The 21,755-nt window shown below is 40.6% G+C and overlaps 1 protein-coding gene across 2 annotated transcripts in view; it reads right to left on the reverse strand.

The window, feature by feature from the left end:
• The window catches only part of LOC110083918 (visual pigment-like receptor peropsin), a 47,199-nt gene that overhangs the window by 17,954 nt on the left and 7,490 nt on the right, over positions 1-21,755 (reverse strand). Inside the window, exons 1-2 of one of the 2 annotated variants that reach the window (XM_020802814.3) lie at positions 12,663-12,915; positions 1,817-2,022 (exon numbers count right to left, since the gene is read on the reverse strand). In XM_020802814.3, the coding sequence (XP_020658473.1) occupies positions 1,817-2,022; positions 12,663-12,783 (327 nt within the window). In that variant the 5' untranslated portion in view covers positions 12,784-12,915. Of the gene's footprint in view, positions 1-1,816; positions 2,023-12,662; positions 12,916-21,755 lie in introns of those variants that run through there. The other variant, XM_020802815.3, reaches the window with a different exon arrangement.

Raw genomic sequence — 21,755 nt, forward strand, 5'->3', positions numbered from 1 at the left:
ACATGTCTGCTTTACATAGTTCCCTTCTCCCCATTTTATTCCAAAGGAATTATGTAGGGTAGTTTTGGCTGAGAAGTACTGATTGGCCCAAGAATACTAAGCTTGTATATACCATTCAAAATCCACCACTTTAACTATTACACTATAGTGGCTCTTTCAGGTCAATGGTTACTATATAAATTATGCAAAGGCTGATATATATTGGTAGAAAAAGAAACAGAACATTAATGGACTTAATTTGCAGAGTATGTATATTTGTATAATATGCAGATGAAACCACCTAACCTACACACTATACAAATTTGGCTACCTAGATTTGGAGACCTGAAATATGCCCACCCTATGGATGGAACATAAAAAATACTTTACTGGTTACTTGTATTGATAAAGAACAATGAATTAAACTTGCTCTTTTGCTCAATCTCAAGCTGGCTGTGAAATATATACAGTACTTGGGAAAGGGGAAAGAATATTTCCCTGCAAGGGAGTATACAAGCACCATAATCAGATAAAAGCTTGCTTTACTTCTGGGCAACAGAAATAAGCAGATAGGAAGGCGCAGGACTTGCCCTGGCCAAGCAATTACCCCCCCTGGGTCCCAGCAAGGCGGAGCTGTAAGAATTCTCACATGTAGTTCATGCATTTGATGATTCTCACATCTGGCCCCCAGTTATGTATGCACATGTATGGACTCCTAATATCACACTTGCCTCAAGACCTGGAAACCTTTTGGGTGGTTTTGCAAAGGTGATCACAGGTTGGGTGTTGAATGCATGCTTTGTCCAATATGTTATTTATCCTTGGATTGGGCTAAAGTGGAAGACCAAATAATATCAGATCTTGAGTTGGAGTTATAGGAGAGCCCTACATCCCCACCCCAGAAATCTGGAGAGTTAACAAGTACTTGACATTGTGGACCTCCTCCTTCATCAGAAGGTTGGATGTGATGATCCTTAGAGTTTCTTCTAGCTTTTAAATGCTACAGGATTAGATGGTTCAATAGCTGGCTCACTGTAAGGAAGTATCTTATGTTCCTCTGCTGCTAAACACAACCTAGGAGCTGTCTATTGGGGCTGACAGATTCTCAAGAACTCTCCTGTTTTTGAGTTCTTGGTCAGGCAGCAAAGATATTTTTCCCTGGCTATCAAGTTGGCCCATTTAGAGAGCTGCTGTGTTGTATTCAGCTTTATGAGTCACAAGTTGTGCAGGCCTGGTTTATCATTTTACTTGGCATAACATAAACCATGGTTAATGGTAATCAGATAATCAGGTTCTTTCTTAATTAGGGCTACCCACAAGGTTGCAGATGTGATGTTAAGGGCCATGAGATTGCCTCCACATTACTTTTACATTTATGTTTACATTTATGTGCCAGTTTTGGTGAATGGCATGTCAGGGGCCAACAGTACACATAAAGTTGGCTTGCGTTGTGGGGGCCCTAGACAAATTGTCACAATCATTCCACCATCAGGGCAGCCTTGCACTTAGCCACAGTTTGCAAACCAGCTTCAAACCCTGAATAAGGTAGAGGCCACGGCTGACGCTGGTGCTAATGTATATCTGAACTGACATGGAAAGGAACAGTGGGACTTTACCCTTGAGGGAAGGGAGAGTCTCCTGTACAGGTTGGCAGAACTGCATTTCCACCAGGTCTTATCAGAACTAGGAAAAGTTACACACACACACACACACACACACACACACACACAGAGAAAGAGAGAGAGAGAGAGAGAGAGAGAGAGAGCTATTGTAACCCCTGGTATTCACATTGTGTAGACGTCCATGGTTGCCTAATCCATCAAAATGTACTTCATACCTGACAAGTCCATACTGATGTAATAATGAATCCGTCGTCTCTGAAAACATTGAAGATTTCAATGATCCCCCGGGAGTAACCAAAGACAGAGACACTGGCATCAGATACTGCCAGATTAAATGTCAAGTAATCTGTAGGCTGAAGGGCAGCTCGCTGTTTGTACAGTACAAAAATTACTATGCTGTTCCCAAACCAAGACATCCATCCTGTAAAATAAAAGAAAATGCTGTAAAGGGAAAGCTGCAAAAGGCAACTGCTCGCAGTAGAAATATTTGACATTAGCATAATTTCAACCTGACATGATGATAATGTATTTTCTCCATGATCTCAAGGTGGCAGCAAATTGTAGCTTCCAGGCAACAAAACTCCAAGGGTTAAACAGCCTTGCTTTCATCGACCTCAAGGCAGGATTTAGAAAGCTGCTGTTCAGTCTGTCAACTGGAGACCCATCTGTTTGTCCTGAAGCTCTCAACCAAAGGGGGGTTTAACCTAGTGTTTCAGGATTGAAGGTGCTTGGATTATATTTGTTAATCTCTCCATTAGATGGATATATTAGTGAGCTGAAAGAGTTCTCAAAGGAGTTTTTGCAGACCAGTCAATCCAGTTATATAATCCTCCAAATGAAGATGGGATAGCTAAGTGAAAAGCCTGCTCTCAGAACCAGTCGAATATGGAATATTAAGGCAAGAGGAACAAACACCAAAGAAAGCCACCTTGAGTTCACCAAGTTAAAAAATGTAGTCATTTTAAAAAATAAAACCTAATTAAAATAACATAAAATGCTTTAGAACAACCGCAACCTTAGAAATTATATTATAAAACATGACCTTAATGTTGAATTGGAAGCAGCATTGAGCAGCTATGGCTTTAAGGCCCATTTAAAAATGATCACGCAGGGAACTAGGTTCATGTTCTGCTACGGGGCACCCCCTAAGGGGTCACCAGGGAAATACTTTCTCTTTTGTGCTCACACCAGATCTTACTGATGCACGCAAAAGCCATTCACTCCTATGGAGGCAATCTTAGGGCTCAGGCAAGACTTCTCTTAACCTGGACCCAATCTGTGTGTAGAGGTAGCACGTTAAAGTAAGCCTGGAAGGGTCTTGGTAACCACTGCAGCTGGTACAGAATTGATCTATGCTCAGATTTCATGCCGTTTGTGAGCTGTCTTCCCCAGCTGAAGCCACAGAAGACAGGGGTATCTACAGGGAAGGGAAAGTGAGTATTTGGCCTTTCCCTGGATTCCTCACTGTATATTTTATTTTCATATACATGAACGGATTCCCTGTGCAATTGTCGTGGATGTAGACTCCATGTGTGACTCGTGCTGTATTCTGCTATGTAGCTTTGTTCCCCTTCTCAGAATAGTTCTTGGAGACACAGAAATACCTTTAAAGACAACCCCTTACGAAGCACATTTGAATGGTCTAGTGTGGATTTAACCAGGCCAGGAATAACTGTACCAAGGTTTATTTTCTTCAGCTAAGGGCACAACCAGTATCTCACCAAAGCTGATAAGAGCCATACTTAGCAATCTCCAGAATCAGTGCCATGTTGACTGGAAATGTTGTGTATTGGATCCTCTGCAGAGAGTGCAACTCTGCCGCCCCCCCCCCCCCCCAAAATCAGGAGGTTTCTCAACTCCCTGAACTTTTTACCTAGCTGAATTAAATTTCATCTTGTTTTATTTTTTATTTATTTAATAAATTTCCCTCTTCTACCCTAAAACTGCTTCCAGGCACCTTTTCAAGATTTCCACAGATTCCCTGGAATTAGTTGGTGGAAATGAGGTATCATTCCCACGTTGACAGTACTTTAGCACAAATCTCCAGATGGCTTATTACAGTTGCTGTTAAAAAGAGAATAAAAGAAATCTGAGGCACCCCAGAACCCAGTGACCATGGGGTAAAACAGTAATTTCCTGGTACCTCATTCTAGGTATGGAGCAGATCCAGGGTAAGGGTCCTACCATTGTCAATGCTATCAACTACTGGAAAGTCCAGGATACATTCGCTAGTGTAAGTCATCCAATATGGCAATCAACAGGTCAAATGATCTTGGACTAATGTAGAAGAGGTTTTTGCTTTGTTCTGAAACCTGTAACATTACTGATGAATATTACATGCTAACCTCTGCTTCAGCATCTTCCAAAAAACCACTCCCCCTCCCCCTGACTCTAAATGCATTCTGTGCTCTGTCACCACACTGAGTAGTTTTACTTCAAAATCCCAGTGAAGTACCAAACCTTTATACAGTATATAACTTTGGCAACTATACATACACTACCAACTTCTGGTAGATAACTATTCTATATCTTCTTTTATCACTCTTGATTTATATATATATATATATTTTTAATGAGGTGTTATGAAGTCTAAATGGGGATGTCTTTTTGATCAGTTGGGCTGCTTTCTAAGTCACACTATGTGCCTTAAAGCAACATTTATGGGTTATGAAAAATAATTACACTTAGCAAAGAATTTTCTTACTCAGCACACTAGGATCCTGGAAATATTGAATTATAAATGCTGAACTTAGATGCCAAAATTTGCCATATGGTATCACAGTGCAGCTTGGATGACCGTGTATAGTTTTTCTCCCTCTAGATACATTCAGCATGATTAGCAGCCATAATTCTCATGACTTCTAGGACATTGGGGAGGGGGCCTTTATAAGGGTAGAATGAACAAAACAGTTAGTTTAAATTTGTTGTTACTTGCAATCATTGTTAAATTGCACCAAGTAATTTTAGCATTTTAATATTCCCAGTGAAAATACTCGTCAATTCTTTGGTTTTGTTCTTAATTACAAGCCTGAATGGATTCTTCTGTTTTTTTCATGATTATTTTTTTTGAATGGCAGTGCCTTCTGTTTCTTTAGGAGAAAAAAAGCTAATTAAAAAACATGGCCGGGCTCCCACTAGAATGATGAACTCACAAGGGTTGTGGCAGCGAATTGCATCTGGTCAGCAAACTGCTGGTAGTATCCCTGGTTATGTGACAAGTGTCTAGCCAGGCAGAGGACCAGCATCTTGTTGGCTGGCTGAGGTTTGTTGACACAACTTACGTAGTTGATTGATTGATTGATTGATTGATTGATTGATTGATTGATTGATTGAATGATTGATTGATTGATTGATTGATTGATTGATTGATTGATTGATTGATTGATTGATTGATTGATTGATTGATTGATTGCATTTATATGCCGCCCATCTAGACATAGTTGTTCCAGGGTAGGATCTGGCTCATAAAAACTGCAGTTATAACTTTCTAAAATAAAACAGACATAGACTCTTTAAAAAGAGGAAAATAGATTCTCCTAGCAATACAAGACAGAAGTACACTGCTATCCTTGATAGATGTTTGCATCAAGGAGAGGCATACAGGGAGGCCTTTGCTACCATACCTTTGCTGGCTAGTAGTCTGTGTCCAGCACAATTCAAAGTCCTGGGGGTTGGCTTATGAAGCCCTATATGACTTCTGAAAGACTATATTCCCCATGTAAACTTGTCAAGGCTTGAGATATTTGTGGAAGACCCATCTCTGCCATGCTGCCCCTAGAGGCACATTTGGTGAAGATATGAGAGAGGACCTTCTTGGTGCTTATTATCAACCTTGCAATATCTTTCCAAAGGGAGGCAAGGCAGCCCCCTCACTCTCTCCCCTGAGGCATCAGTCGAAGACCTCTTTATTCAGTCCAGTACTTCCTTCACTATTACTTCATAAGCAAATTTCTTTTTGGTTGCTCCATCTGGATACGGGAAGCACTTCTCTCTGTCCCTGCCTTTTGTTTCTCCTCCATTGTTTATCTGCAGTTTGATATACACATAGCAAATTAATTATTTTTTTAAAAAAACTAATTTCCAAGTTCATTTTTTGATGATTGAAAGTATGGTTTAGTATCAGTCCTTCTCAGTAATCATCAATAAAATAATCACATAGAAAATTTTGCATTAATCTAACATGGCTTTCCTATTCATTTTACATTGTATGTATGTATGTATGTATGTATGTTTATACACATGCTGCATGCATGCATGCACACACACAAGGATGACTTTGTAGTTCATTATATTTTTTCACCATCACCTTCAGCAGAGAAGAAGGAGCCCTTGCCTGTTGCATAAGATCGTGTGCTACATAAGAACAGAAGCAAACTCTTACTTCAGTACTCCGGTAAATGAATAACTCAAGCAGCAGTATTTTAGTAAGTACTGTACTGGGTATATACTAGAAGAATAACTGAGTATGTTCAGCCAAACACAACACACTAATGACCTAAACAAATTAACTGGTTATTATGAAGACAAGAAATAATGATTTTAATATAAAGAATGGTTGTGGTGGTAATTAAACATTGGAGAGAACCTTCTAAAAGGAGCTGCCTTTGATGTGCTGGAATTTCCTGCTGAGATTTTCAAGAGCAAGTTTCTATATTTATTTATCCATATAATTTTCTGTAGTTCCATTTTATATTAACATGCCTCCAAAAATATCTCAGGGTTAAAGCAGTGGCTGTACAATATGCTTTTTTAATCCAGGGGTAGAGACCATACTTCAGTTCCTAACAATCCTCTCAAAATTACACGCCCATATTATAAAGTTTTAGCAGGCTGCTACTACTATAATGAATATTAAAGGTGGTTAAATATTCTGGAGAGTTAATTCTGCTTGCATAATTCTGACTAGAGAAAGGAATTCAAGTGATCAGTGAACCTGATACTACTAATAAAAGCATACAATGTTAACTTGCAATTTTGGACTATCACATTTCTTTGAATTTCATGTATATAAGTAAACTTTGCTCTTTATTCCTGACATTATAGCATAGGCATACTTCAGTCTCGAGAGACTATGGTAACATGCTCTGAATCGAGGAGTGTCCTCTCCAGAGCATGAAGCCCGGGTAAGGTAATATGGAGGATAGGCTGTTACACAAGCAGCAGACCCCCCCTCTCCAATTGCTGAAATGGTCCAATGGAAAGGCAAGAGCCAATACGACTGGTTCCAGCAATGTCGCAGGAGTTGGCAGAACGACACATGCTGCCTTCGGGACTCCAGCTCCGGATTTTGCCTCGAGGTTAACTCCTGAAGCCTTTTCCATGAGTGGATATAGCCACAAGGCAGTGGAGGTTTGAAATCAGAGTTTTCCTTCTCCTAGATGGGCTGCCTTCCATGGCTGACCAGCCCCACCTACCCAGCCTGCTCTTTGATAGTGCAAAAGTATGATCTGATCCTTAAAACTTTCCTGACTCCCCGGCTTATGCAAATCTAATTGGTTTTCCTATTTACCATACTAAGGCCAGATACAAAATTTGAGAATTTTGCGCGCCATTAGGCGTGCGGTCCTGGGACACCCTTTATAAAATCATCATACTAAACTGTCCAGGTTGTACCTAAATAAATGCTAGGTCTATGCATCCAGTAACAATAGCCACCAACATAGTATAGGAATCAAAGTACTGTATAACAGTTATACTTGCATGGAGCGAACCAGTATTAAAGGGGCAGAATCTAAAGAGAACACATCCAATGCAGTCATTTTATTACAGTGGTGCCTCAACTTACAACCATAATCCATTCCAGAAGATGGTCGTAAGTCAAAATGGTTGGAAGTCGAAGCAGTATTTCTCATTGAAATGCATTGAAACCTGATTAATCTGTTCTGGCTGTTTTTGGTTGTATCTTGATGCACCGGTTCCAAGTCGAAGCATTTGTTCCCATAGGAACTAATGCAAAAGCGGTTAATCCGCCCTCTACCACTAGGGGGAGAATTTTCTTCTTTTAACCTAAGATGACTTAGGTTAAAAAGGGGCAGGAAAGGAGGGAGGGGGGAACAATGGGAAAAAGAAGAAAGAAAGAAGGACATCACTGGGGCACACAGACCCCCTCAGACAAAGGTTTGTGCTGTTAAGCACAAAAAGAGAAGGTAGAGAGAGAGAAGACAATGGGGGTGTAGCGTTCTCCCTATTATGTTAAACAGTCATACATTATTCATGTTGAATGCTAATGTTGCTAAGAGGCGGGGATGAGAGATATGTAAAAAGAGATGGAGTCAAAGAGTCAGACAGTCAGAGAGATCAGAGTGGAGCGATAGAGTGTGGTATTTGGGAGATCTGAGGTGTAATTAGATTGAAGAGTGAATAAGGTCTGTATAACAAATAAAAGGTTGAGATTGATGATCAATAAACCTGCAGAAGTTACCTATGATTAATAATCAAACATCTGTAATCAATAAACAAGTTTTATTTAAAAGACAGTGAAGTTTGGACCTGCATCTTCATCCTTCCATAAGTAACGTTAATTTAGTGATCAACTGGTGGCAGCGGGTAAAAAAGGAGTATTACGGTAGTTTGCCTTTGTGTGCTCTGTGTTTGGGGACTCAGGCAGGGGCACGAGGGGCAAATGCCACGGGGGCCGGGAGAGAGTTTGGAGTCTAAAACACCTTTTAAATCAACACTTTTAAAACCAAACACCTTTTAAACCAAACCAAACACCTTTTAAACCAAAAAAAGAGAGAAAAACTTTGGAGCTAAACTCCATTTTACAGCATGCCAGCCACCACAGACCCTTGTAGAAAATGTTCTGACTTTAAAACAAAAAGACTTTGGAGTCACATTTTAAACCCACACATTTTAAAACAGAAGAGAGGTCACAGTACACAAACCCTAGGAGCCACAGAATGCAAAAATAAATAAATAAATTTTACATTTTAAAATTACAATCTAATTTTCACATTTAATTTTAATTTAATATTATAGTCTACTTTTCGCATTTTAAATCCACACTGCAAGGCCCATCAGAGCACCTACCCCAAACCCAAACTGCAAAAACCCTGTACAGTAAATACAGTGTATTCACCTAGAACAGGCAGTCTCTCTGTTTTAAAAAAGAAAGTCAAAAATCCAGAAAGAAAAAAAAAACAGTATGTACAGTACAGTCTGAAGTCTCTCTCAATACCCACACTCTCTAACCACTGGGGCGAACAAGGTACAGACAAGCAGCCTCTTCGCTGACCAACATTTAACTGAAAGTTCAAATTTCCCACTTTCCCCGCCTTCCCTGTGGTTTTTTTCTGTTTGTAAATCGAAGTTCCGGTCACAAGTCGAAGCAAAATTTTGCAACCGGAGCTGTTTGTAAGTCGAAACGGCTGTAAGTAGGGATGTTCATAAGTCGAGGCACCACTGTATTAAGTAAGCACTAAAATTTTATAACTTCTTAATACTCTCAAATGGTAATTGCCAGAATGCAATAATACTGTACATGGAATAAGAAACGGTATCATAAATCACCAGTCCTCGTGCCGGATAAAACCTTCACGCACCAACAGGAAAAAAATTTGCAGCAGCAATAAATAGTAAGATTCCCATGAAACTCTGTGCACTTAGCTAAATTATGCCAGACACACCAGAGTTTCCAAGAACAGTATCCTATCATATTGTTCAAGTGCCAAAAGGAAACGAGACATCCTGGACACCACAAATAGTAAATACACAATGTTTACAACCAGAACCTAGTGACACCGTCAGCTTCAGATAAAATGTAGCATTTATTTCGTCGGACCTCAGCAGATCATTTAGGTATTGTACTACCTTTTAAAATAAACCATTTTGTATAGTCCTTAGCCTTAGTTGTGACTTAAATACTGCCTTCAATATGAGTCTAATTGCACACTTGTGATCACTGTCATAATCATTATTTCCTACACATTTTGCACATAAATCTTAGTGAGGATGCGTTTCAGGTAACCTTCTTACAGTCCTTCCATCAGCAGCTGAAAAACTTCTTTTTAAAGTTGGCTTTTAGTTTTGACCATTAAATGCCCATGTAGGATTGTATCTTATAGTATGGGGGTGTGTGCAGCATATTTTTATTAGTATATTTTGAATATGTTTTAACTTGTTTTAAATAAGGATATTTTAAACATTCTGTTGGTTTAGTCATATTTTATTGTTAATGTCTTAATTTATTGTGACTTTAAATATAAGTATTTTCTAATTGTTGTAAATTCAATGAATTTAACATTAGAAAAAAATCAAAGGAAGAAGAGAAAAGGAAAAAAACAAGCAGTGGGGGGAAGGATGAGATGGCAGCAAAGTATCATATTTTGCACACATGGTGTGCCCCCCCCACACAAACATGCTCTGTGCATTCTAAGGAAACAGCTGTCATTTTTACAAGCAAACTTGTTGGCAAGTCAACTGTTCAAGCACAATTGAAACTTCTTTCTGTTTCACTGAGATCCACATATTGTACTCATATTTTTTTTCTTTAACTCTGTCTTTGGAGTTTCCAAAATTTATTTTGAGCTAGTGACTGTGGTCATATGTACTGGCTTACCCATCAGAGAAGTTACTGTTTTGGACTGTACCTTCATGTTGGCTGTGAGATTTTGCAATCAATAGCCCAAAAAGTAACATTTGCAAGTTCTGCTGCAAATGCGATCTTCTTATCAGGTTCTTGAACTTACATTTATTTAACCTAATCTTCCCAAAACATATCTTGAACGATGACTGGATATTATGCAGGGATGGGGACTCATGTTGTAGGACTTGCTGTCAAGCTGAACCTAAGTTGCACCAACGACACGACTCATGACTGGGAACCCACCCACTTCTTACTTTTTTCCCAGGGAAAAAGCTTGCTTTTAGTAGGGACTCAGACTTGGAACTTAGGACTTGGTACCAAAGACTCAGACTTGGGACTCAAACCCAAAGAGTTGCCAACATCCCTGATATTATGCAAGCAAAATATTCCTGTGGGGAAAAGGAAAATTTGCCTATAAAAATGAATTTGGAACTGAAAATTGGGATGGTTGTACGCTTGGTTTTAAAAAGTGCAATCATAACTCAGTCTTAATTTTGAGAAGGGAGCCATAATGAAAACATGCAAACCTCTAATTTTCTGGATTTTATATTATTAGAAACACATTCTCCTATTACGTATAATAAGAGCCTTTAACTTTCATTTTGAGGGCAAATCTCCCTCTGCCCTGTCTCTTAAAAATCAATGAGGTTGCTGTCAGAGCTTGGAATGACCATGCTGGCTAGGGAATTATGGGAGTTGTAGTTGAAAAAACTAATTATTTGTAAGCTCTGATTAATGTCATAGTCCGGTAACCATTTATGTAAACCTTGGAGTGTCTTGGGTCTCAAGGTGCTCCTCCAGACAGCTTATTTACTCTCTAATAAGGACTTGACTATTGCTAATGATATTTCTTTTCAGGCCCTCCAGAGAACACATGGTCTAGGGGCAGGGTATAAATAAATAAATAAATAAATAAATAAATAAATAAATAAATAAATAAATAAATAAATAAATAAATAAATAAATAAATAAATAAATAAATAAATAAATAAATAAATAAAAAAAGACTGACAATTGTTCACTTTATACTGGGAGTGGGATTCGGTCAACATGAGTTTCTCTTGTAGGAAGCATTCACTTTTATCTCTAAAATACCATTTGAGAGCAACACCAAGAAAGAAAAAGCCAGAAGAGATCATTTGTAAAGAGTTCATTCAGATTTTCAAAAGAGGAACACAGTTCCAAAGTGGATTACTAGGGGATGCCCACTGACAAAGATTCCAGGTTGAAGCTTTTAATTTTAGTGGTATACTGTATCTATCATGACACAAACTCCAACAGAGAAGATCATGTTTAAATATAGTTTTAAATCATCCTTTTTGGAATATATGGAATTTCTTAAGCAGTTGTTAGTTTCTTAAAGAGAAGACAAGTGAGGTTGTAATAACAAGTACACTAGGTAGAATTCCCAGTAATCTCCATGTTCATTTGCTATCAAGTGGGACCAATGGAAACAGATTTGGGGTGAAGAGCCCCATCTTAAGGAGCCCAAAGATGATTCCAGCAAGAGGTTCCTGTGTTTTTGAATGACCGTTTGATTTCCACCACATTGGAGTAATTCTTTTCCTCATACCTGTTGTCACGGTATCTTTTAATATAAGTGTCACAAAGGTCCAATCAACAGAAGATTACCTGATTTTGAATTATGCCATTCGAGTCTAATTTAAACTCAGTGCACAATGATGTAATCAAACACCTGCTGTTTGATGCCTCCAACTGGTCATAGGCAAAAGGGCAGAAAAATGGTCTCCCCAATCACTCACACAGGACTGAGACTCAGTAGCGTTGCTTTATTAAATTAGCCCCATCATCCCTGCAAACCCTAAGAGGCTAACAGCTCTTTGTTGACTAAAGAGAGATGGCCAGTACTTAAGCCGTACAAGCAGGTTTCAGATTGGACCCCTTCGGAAATCCAAGCAGCATAGATTTATTTGAAAGATTTCCCAAATCTATCATTGTTACATGGAAAACACTGTAAAGGACCTGCTAACCATTTCCCCCTGCATTTGTCTAATTAATCTTAGATTGCAGTTTAGTACAAGAACAAGTTGGATTACATTCAACCTGATTAACCCCAAGTCCCTAGATTCAAGCCAGTTTAATCCCTTTGAAGTGAATGGAACCTGATCAGTTTGCAGTCCAGTACGTCAGCTTACTTGAACAGTAGACAGGGTGGACGATACGGTGCCCCCTTCTCCCCCACTCCACTTCTAACATTTGAATGTCGAATAAAAACACATCACTTTTCAGTTTTCATAATACACACAAAAAAGAAGTTGCAATTATCATTATTCTTTATCTATCCAAATTATAGCTTGCCATTCTTCCTAAACTGGGGTGGATAAGTGCCCACAATGATTAAAAACTGCAAACATTTATGAGATTTAAATTCTTAATGAAGTTGCATGGAATGGCCTCTTAAATCCTGTATACCCATGTCATTTCAACTGTCGTACAGATACTCAACCCATACATACCTAGAGCCAGCAGATAGAAGCCAATTATAGTTTCTCCTTGCTCTGAGACGGTCAGATCTTTATTCGAAAAAGAGATGTTGTTGTTCCTCCATGGTGCTTGAGGGGATACCTGGAGAGACATTTTCAGCAGTCTCTTTTCCAGAATGTGTCCCTTTTCCTACGTCCCAGGTGGAAACAAAAAGAAAACCACCTCTTCCTTTCTGAAACCTCTGTTCTCTCTGTGGCCGACAGAGCTGAGCCTTCTCTGTCTCCTTAGATCCCCTCTGCTTTATCAGTCTCAAGGAGGCAAGTGGAAGCTTTACACCCTGCTGGCCTGCTTGCATTTGCTAATCCTATCTATTAATACTGGCAACCACCAGTCTGTGACTAGACAAAGACATTGGAATTTTGCTATTTACCTGTGGTGCCTACATGAAAACAAATCTTACTCATAAAAACAGTGCCAGGATGTCCTAAAGAGACCATATTGGAAAAAGTTCTACAACGAAATGGTAATTGATGCTCATGGTGCAGAAACACAGGCTACCAATAATAATAATAATAATAATAATAATAATAATAATAATAATAATAATAATAATAATAATAATAATAATAATAATAATAATAATAATAATAATAATAATAATAAACAACCCTTTACTAGACTAATATCTACTTTTTAAAAGGAATTGTCAACAGATGGTGTCATTTTGCTTAGGATTTTGGATCACATGATTGGGTTTTTCTCCTCTCTCCTTCCACTGGAAGCATGCCATCTGCTTTCAAGGATTCCCTAATTCTCCAGAGCAGATTTGAGGAAGGGGAGAGGTTATAGAGTGGAAGGGAAATGGCCCCCTCCCTGTTCCACCCACAGAAGCCAATCTGTCTACAGGAGAGGCTAATTGGATATAACTACTTACATAAGGAATTACCCAATGGTGCAAAGTTTTAGCCAAAGCTTCCATAAAAGCATTAGGTATGACAAGAATTCAGAGTGTGCACATTAAAAGAGGGTTCATAAGAATTAAGGATAAAGAAGAATTCAGACTATGTACACTAATGGAGAATTCCTCTTCAATAATCTGCTTGACCTTCTACTTCGTATGCTTCTGGTCTTAAGAGTAATAACCTACCCCAGTCAAATCATGCACAAGAGAGTCAAACATTGATGGTACATGCACACACAGAGACATTCAATCAATTGGATACTAAAGTGTGCTAAAAATTGAAATCTGCGGCTGCCTGAAAAGAAAAAGAAAAAAAATCTCTCATGCACTCTATTGAAAATAAAGTGATACAATATAACACCGTTCTCCCACTCTGCCAAGACCCAAAATAGTGTCTAATCATGGAGGCATAGAATTCTGTTTCATCAGTCTGGATCTTCCTAGGGTTTCATGACTGGGGTTTCCTGGAGAGCTTGGGCTTTTTATTGGCATTTGAACTGTGCATCTCCTTCCTTAGGCTTTCTGATTCTGTTACAGTATTACTTTCATTTTCCAAACAAAACTGGCTGATGTTGTCAGGGTCAAAAATGTGACACTTGAACAATGTTCTCACTCACCCAAGCCAGCCATGTGTCAGTTTATATCTATGGGGGTAAATCCATGATCTTGTTATCTCTCTGTGTTGCTAGTTCCTGGAAATGAAGCTTGCTACTGTGCTATTGCTTATTCTTCTTTGATGTCTGGTGCTTAGTGCCTGGTATCGATGTCACTGATATCCACTGTGTGAGTGTGAGGGGGGGAATGTGTGTGTCATTTTCCTATACAGTATTTATATTTCTTTCCTTTGTTTACATTTTTTGTTCAACTGTCAACAACTGCTGGTAGAGCAAACTGTTGTCCCATGTAATATATCTCATAAAGTTTCTATGCAGGTTTATATTGTTTTCACCAACCCAGCAAACCACTGGGAGTGTGGATTGCTTTGAGAGCAAACTGCCGGGAGACCAAATTGTTGGTAAATGAATTGGGTGAGATACCAAATTGCTTTACTTGCATTACAGCACTCTAGGAGTTTCATGGTCTAAGAATTCTTTTCTCCACAGTTTTTATTGTTTTATCATTTGTTTGCATGTCTACACTCAAGTGTTAGCTTGCTTGGAAATATAGTGGTGCCCCACATGACGACAATAATTCGTTCCGTGAAAATCGGTTTAGCGAAATCATTGTCGTGTGAAAACCATTTCCCCATTGGAATGCATTGAAACCCATTTAATGCGTTCCAATGGGGAAAATACCTTGTCGTTTTGCGAACATCACCCATAGGGCAGCCATTTTGCGGAGTGCCAATCAGCTGTAAAAATGGCTGTCCTGCGAAGCATGGGTCCGGAAAACACAGGGCAGCCAGTTTGCGAAGGCACCGATCAGCTATAGAAATCGTCATCTTGCGAACAAACAGTTCGTGAACCACGGACCAAATCATTGTCAAGTGAAAATCGCCCATTGGAATGACTATTTTGCGAATCGCTATAGCGATCGAAAAAAGTCATCGTTATGCAGATTTGTCGTTTAGTGGGGTCGTTGTCTAGTGAGGTACCACTGTATATATTTTGTGAGGCAATTTTATTTTACATTTCCTTTTAATGGCTTGGATAGAGAGTTAACTGAATGTTTTACACTGACTTTTAGCACACACTAGTTAAAACATCATTTTGTTAAGCACAGTATACATTTTCAAGGTTTCATTTTAACACTACATTTGATAATTTTAAAATCTCAACATTCCCCTCCCCCACCAGTTAAACACAGAGGTGTTGTGCTTGTAGATCTACTCTCTTGGTCAGTGGTGGTTGTCCTGTGATTACTGGAGTTTAATTGCCTTCTCCATCTTGCTCTGAATAATCTTCATCTGTCTATGATGTATTGCAGCTTGTGTTGCACGCAAAACTTCACATCATTCTATGTAGATCTGCTCAGCTCTGGATTAATCTTCTGGCGAAGTTCTGGACATGTTGCTTATTGCTCTAACCCCAAAAAAGGAATGGGGGGGGAGAAGAAAAATTCTGTGTGTCATGTTTAGGCTGTTTAAAAAACAGGGATATGCCAACGAATGTAGAAAACAAAGCAATGGTCCAAAAATTGAAATCCCCAAGAAAGGAGATGCTAAGGAATGCAGTAAGTATAAGACTATTGTTTTAATTTCCCATTCAAGCAAAGTTATGCTCAAGGTGTGGCAACAAAGGCTTTTACATTACAAAGAGTAAGAAATATCTGATGTTTAAGCTGGATTTTGAAAAACAAACTGAAAGCAAGATCATAGTGCAAATATTCACTGGCTACTGGAATGCACCAACGAATTTCAAAAGATCTGTCTATGACTTAAAGACTACAGCAAAGCCTTCGATTGTGTGGATCATGAGAAGCTATAGAAGAAAGAAATGGGTGTGCCTTAGTACTCGATTGTCCTAATGTGTAACCTGTATTGTGGAGAAGAAGCTACCATTAGGATAGAATATGGAATGGTTTCCTCCGGCAAGGCACCTGGGAAGGATAACATCCCTGCTGAAGTGCTGTAAAGAGATCATCACCACCGAGCTGCATGAAATCTTTTGTCTTTGCTGGAGAGAAGGTGGAGTAGCACAGGACATGAAGGATGCAAACATTATCACATTGTATAAGAACAAAGGTGACAGGGGCAACTGCAATAACTACTGTGGCATGTTTGATAGCTCACAGATAGTGTTAAAATACTGGTATGTGTTTCAAACACTTAGGTCTTTTTTAATTGGCTCCTTATACTATCTTTTTCATGGCAAGAACAAGAAGAAATGTCCAAAAAGAGGCACACAGAGAGAGAGAGAGAGAGAGAGAGAGAGACCCCAAAGGGTCAAAAGCTGCATTGTGTTACTGTGCCCATCCTTATTCAATTATAACTTTCATTTTTCCCCTAGCTCAGAGCACAGGAAATTTCCTTTTCATGCAGATGCTGGAAGATAACTTTCTGGAGCGCCAGCCTAGAATCCTGTCAGAAGGTCAACATAGGGAGATTTAACAATCAGAGGGATTTGGTGATAGGTGATACATTTATAGGCCACTAATAAAAAATATATTTAAAAATCATATAAAATGCAAGCTTCTGTGGGTAAATCACATGATAAGGGGGATTGTTGACATCATCTTCAGGACAGCCAATCCCGAGGGTGCTGCTGCCTTGTGAACCCAACCCCACTCTCCTCAGTCTTTGTGACCTCACAGGGCTCCACCTTTCTGCTGGTAGATAAAAGGGGCTTGTTGGGCAGGGCAGGAAACCAGAGGGGAGGCCAGTGGCCAGAGGACAGTCCGGAAGAGATAGTGGCAGCGGCGGTGGCTGCAGGGGATCCAGCCCTTCTGCCCAAGGCAAGTTCTGAACTTGCTAAATGGGCTTGTGAGTTAACAGCTCGAGGCTGGCGGAGATCTGTGGCTTGAAGCTGGCTGACGTTGGCAATGGACTGGGCGGAAGACGGTGGACATTGGCAGACAGAAGCTAGTGGAATCTGCCAGCTGAAGTTGGTTGAGGCCGCAAGGCGGAGGCTGGCAGAGGTTGGTGGATGAAGCTGGTGGACGTTAGCCTCCTGAAACCAGCTGGCGGAAGCTTGGTGGATATTGGTGGATGGAAGCCTGGGTGTGTGTCGGAGGGGGAGTGAATGTGTGTGTGTGTGTTGGGGGGACTGGATGGTGTGTGCATGTGTGTGAATGTGTGTGTGTGAATGGGCGGGCTGGCGTTCCATGGGGATGTCGCTGGTGTGTGTGTGTGACCCAAGCATTCAAAAGCTGGCGGAGGCTTGCTTCAGAAGCAGAGTGGAAGAGATGAACTTGTGGATATTCCTGGATGAAGCCAGTGGATGTTGGTAGGCAGAACTTCAGGTTGAAGTTGCCAGAATATTGGTCGGTGGATGAGCTGGTTGACGGCAGTGGATGAGCTCGCCCCTTAGTTTTGTTTTTCTCTCTCATTCTCTTGCAGGGCCAGAAGCTTCCTCTTCCCTAGGGTGATGCGAGGGGCCAGAAGGCAGGCGTCTTGCTGGAGCTGAGCCGGGCTGTCTCCACTGAGGACCAGGATACCCATTTAGGCTTTTTTCAAAAGCCAATAAAAGTATTTTTCTGGAATGGTTTTGAACCCACCCGGAGTAGACTTTTTCTAAAAGGGCGGGATAGAAATATAAATAAATAAATAAATAAATAAATAAATAAATAAATAAATAAATAAATAAATAAATAAATAAATAAATAAATAAATAAATAAATAAATAAATAAATAAATAAATAAATAAATAAATAAGAGAGACTATGGTATCATGCTCTATATGGAGGTCTTGGAAAAGTGTCTTGTGTGGCTGAGAAGGCCAATTCGAGAGTGACAATCTCTTCCACATTGAAGACAAATACAATCTGTCCCCTGTCCAGCTCCCTGGTTTTGCTTGTTTCGGGACTGCCTCTTTGCCTCAGCCTGCTGTACAAGTGTCTCTTCAAATTGGGAGAGGCCATGATGCATTGCCTGCCTCCAGGCTGAACGCTCAGATGTCAAGGTTTCCCATCTGTTGAGGTCCATTCGTAAGGCCTTCAGATCCCGCTCGCAGATGTCCTTGTAACGCAGCTGTGGTCTCCCACGGGGGCGGCTTCCCTGCACTAATTCTCCATATAGGAGATCTTTTGGAATCCGACCATCAGCCATTCTCACGACGTGCCCAAGCCAACGTACACGGCGCTGTTTCAATATTGTATACATGCTGAAAATTCCAGCTCGTTCTAGGACTACTCTATTTGGAACTTTGTCCTGCCAGGTGATACGAAAAATGCGTCGGAGACAACACATATGGAAGGTGTTCAGCTTCCTCTCCTGCCGTGCACAAAGGGTCCAGGACTCGCTGCAGTACAGGAGTGTGCTCAGGACACAGGCTCTATAGACCTAGATTTTGGCGTATGCCGTCATCTTCTTATTAAGCCATACTCTCTTTGTGAATCTAGAGAACATGGTAACTGCTTTGCCAATGTGTTTATCCAGCTCGACATCTAGGGAGAGAGTGTCAGAGATTGTTGAGCCAAGGTACACAAATTCATGAACAACCTCCAGTTCTTGCATAGAGATAGTAATAGAGGGAGGTGAGTCCACACCCTGGCACATGACTTGTGTTTTCTTCAGGCTGGTAGTTAGTCCAAAGTCTTGGCAGGCCTTGCTAAAACGATTTATGAGTTGTTGGAGGTCTTCAGCAGAGTGGGCAACAATGGCTGCATCATCAGCAAAGAGGAAGTCCCGCATGCATTTCAGCTGGACTTTGGTCTTCGCTCTCAATCTAGTGAGATTAAAGAGCTTTCCATCTGATCTAGTCTGGAGATAGACACCTTCTGTTGCAGTTCCAAAGGCCTGCTTCAGCATGACAGCAAAGAAGATCCCAAACAGCCTTGTTTTACTCTGCTTCGGATGTCAAAGGGATCTGATGTTGAGCCATCAAAAACTACAGTGCCCTTCATTTCCTCATGAAAGGACCTGATATATTAAGGAGTTGAGGTGGACATCCAATCTTGGGAAGTATTTTAAAAAGTCCGTCCCTGCTAACCAAGTCAAAGGCCTTTGTGAGATCTAAGAAGGCCACAAAGAGTGGCTGTTGTTGTTCCCTGCATTTCTCCTGCAACTGTCTGAGGGAAAATACCATGTCGGTGGTGGATCTATTAGCTCGAAAACCACACTGTGATTCTGGATACACTCTGTCTGCAAGCACCTGAAGTCTCTTCAACACAACATGGGCCAGCAGCTTCCCTATAATGCTGAGAAGAGAGATACCATGGTAGTTATTGCAGTCACCCCTGTCGCCTTTGTTCTTTTACAATGTGATGATGTTTGCGTCCTTCATGTCCTGTGGTACTCCACCTTCTCTCCAGCAAGGACAAAAGACTTCATACAGCTCAGTGGTGATGATCTCTTTACAGCACTTCAAAACTTCAACGGGGATGTTGTCCTTTCCAGGTGCCTTTCCAGAGGCAAGGGAATCCAAGGCCGCTTTTATTTCTGCTAAAGTTGGTTCACTGTCCAGCTCTTCCAAGAGAGGCAGGCACTCAATGTTATTTAGTGCCTCTTCCATTACTACATTCTCTTTAGAATATAGCTCAGAGTAGTGCTGCACCCAGCATTCCATCTGCTGTGCTTGGTCCTGGATGATCACGCCTGTAGTAGACTTCTAGGGAGCAGATTTCTTCTGTATTGGACCTAAAGCCTGCTTGATACCATCATACATTCCCTTGATGTTACCTGTGTCCGCTGCTATCTGTATCTGAGAGCAGAGCTGAATCCAATAATCATTGGAACATCTCCTGGCAGTCTGTTGGACTTGGTTACGGGCAGCTCGAAGAGCCTGCAAGTTGTACTCACTAGGACAGGCTTTGTATGCTGCTAGACCTCTCCTCTTATCCTCGATGGCTGGAATCAGCTCCTCCGAATGGGCTTCGAACCAGTCAGCCATCTTTTTAGTCTTCTTGCCAAATGTGGACAAGGCAGTATTATAAACAGCGTTCTTGAAGTGTTCCCATCATTCAGGTGCATTCGCATCAGCCGGGCCTGGAAGGGCTTCCTGAAGCGCTTGGGCAAATTCCTCCACTTTTCTTTGATTGCGAATCTCGTTGATGTCTATATGTGGTCTTCCTTCCTTTTTAGTGTGATACAATTTCTTTGTTTTATTCTGCTACACACCAGGGAGTGATCAGTATCAATCAGCACTCTGGTTACTGCGTGTGATCGTAATACTAGATAGGCTAGAACGTCTAGTGAGGATCAAATCAAGCTGATGCCAATGCTTCGATCTTGGATGTCTCCAGGAAACTTTGTGTTTAAGCTTTGTATTAAAGAACGTGTTGGTGACACAAAGACCATAATAACAGCAAAGCTCCAGCAAGCGTTGGCCATTTTCATTCATCTTCTCAATGCCAAAACGGCCTAGACAGGTGGGCCAAGAGTTGTGATCAGCACCAACTCTAGCGTTAAAGTCTCCGAGAATGAATAGCAGCTCTCTCTCAGGGACTTTTTTGATAGTAGCTGCCAAATCGTCATAGAATTTGTCTTTGACTTCTGTTGTGGATGACAGTGTTGGTACATATGCACTGATGAGGGTGACCAGTCCCGCTGATGAGTGGAGCTGCAGAGACAGGATTCTTTCACTCCCCACAGTAGGTGGAACAATGGATCTCAGCAGAGTATTTCTGACTGCAAAGCCAACACCATATTCCCTGGTCTCGTTCAATGGTTTCCCCTGCCAGAAGAATGAGAAGTTTTTTTCTTTGACAGATCCCATGTCTGGCAATCTCGTCTCTTGCAGGGCAACAATGTCCATCTGCAGTCTACTCAGTTCAATGTCGATGACAGCTGTCTTGCGCACGTCATTTATTTCCTGCAGGTTGTCAGAAAAGCCAGGGGTCATTGTCCGAACATTCCAGGTGCCCAACTTTAGGGCAGATGTTTTCTTCTGATTGTTGCATGGTGCAGGGTTATTGATCTGCTTTTCGGCTCTCCCACCATCAGAAGTAGCCCCTGGCATCATGCTCTACGCCAATCGAGCAAAACGTATAACCAGTAACTTCTAGTTCCTGTGTTATTTAGACACTGTATGCAAAGCTGGAGTGTCCTCTCCAGAGCACGAAGCCTGGGTAGAATAATATGGAGGATAGGCTGTTACCCAAGCAGCAAATCCCCCCTCTGCACATCACTGAAATAGTCCAATGGAGAGGCAAGAGCCAATACAACTGGTTCCAGCGACGTCGCAGGAGTTGGCAGAACAACACGAACAGTCTACGGGACTCTGGCTCCGGATTTTGCCTCGAGGTTATCTCCTGAAGCCTTTTCCATGAGTGGATATAGCCACAAGGCAGTGGAGGTTTGAAATCAGAGTTTTCCTTCTCCTAGATGGGCTGCCTTCCATGGTTGACGGGTCCCACCTACCCGGCTTGCTCCCTAATAGTGCGAAAGTATGATCTCACCAAACAAACAAACAAACAAACAAACAGATAAATAAATAAATAAATAAATAAATAAATAAATAAATAAATAAATACATAAAATATAAATAAATAAATAAATAAATACATACATACATACATACATACATACATAAATACATAAATACATAAATACATAAATACATAAATA

This window comes from Pogona vitticeps, chromosome 1 (genome assembly GCF_051106095.1).
Source record: "Pogona vitticeps strain Pit_001003342236 chromosome 1, PviZW2.1, whole genome shotgun sequence".
NCBI lineage: Eukaryota > Metazoa > Chordata > Lepidosauria > Squamata > Agamidae > Pogona > Pogona vitticeps.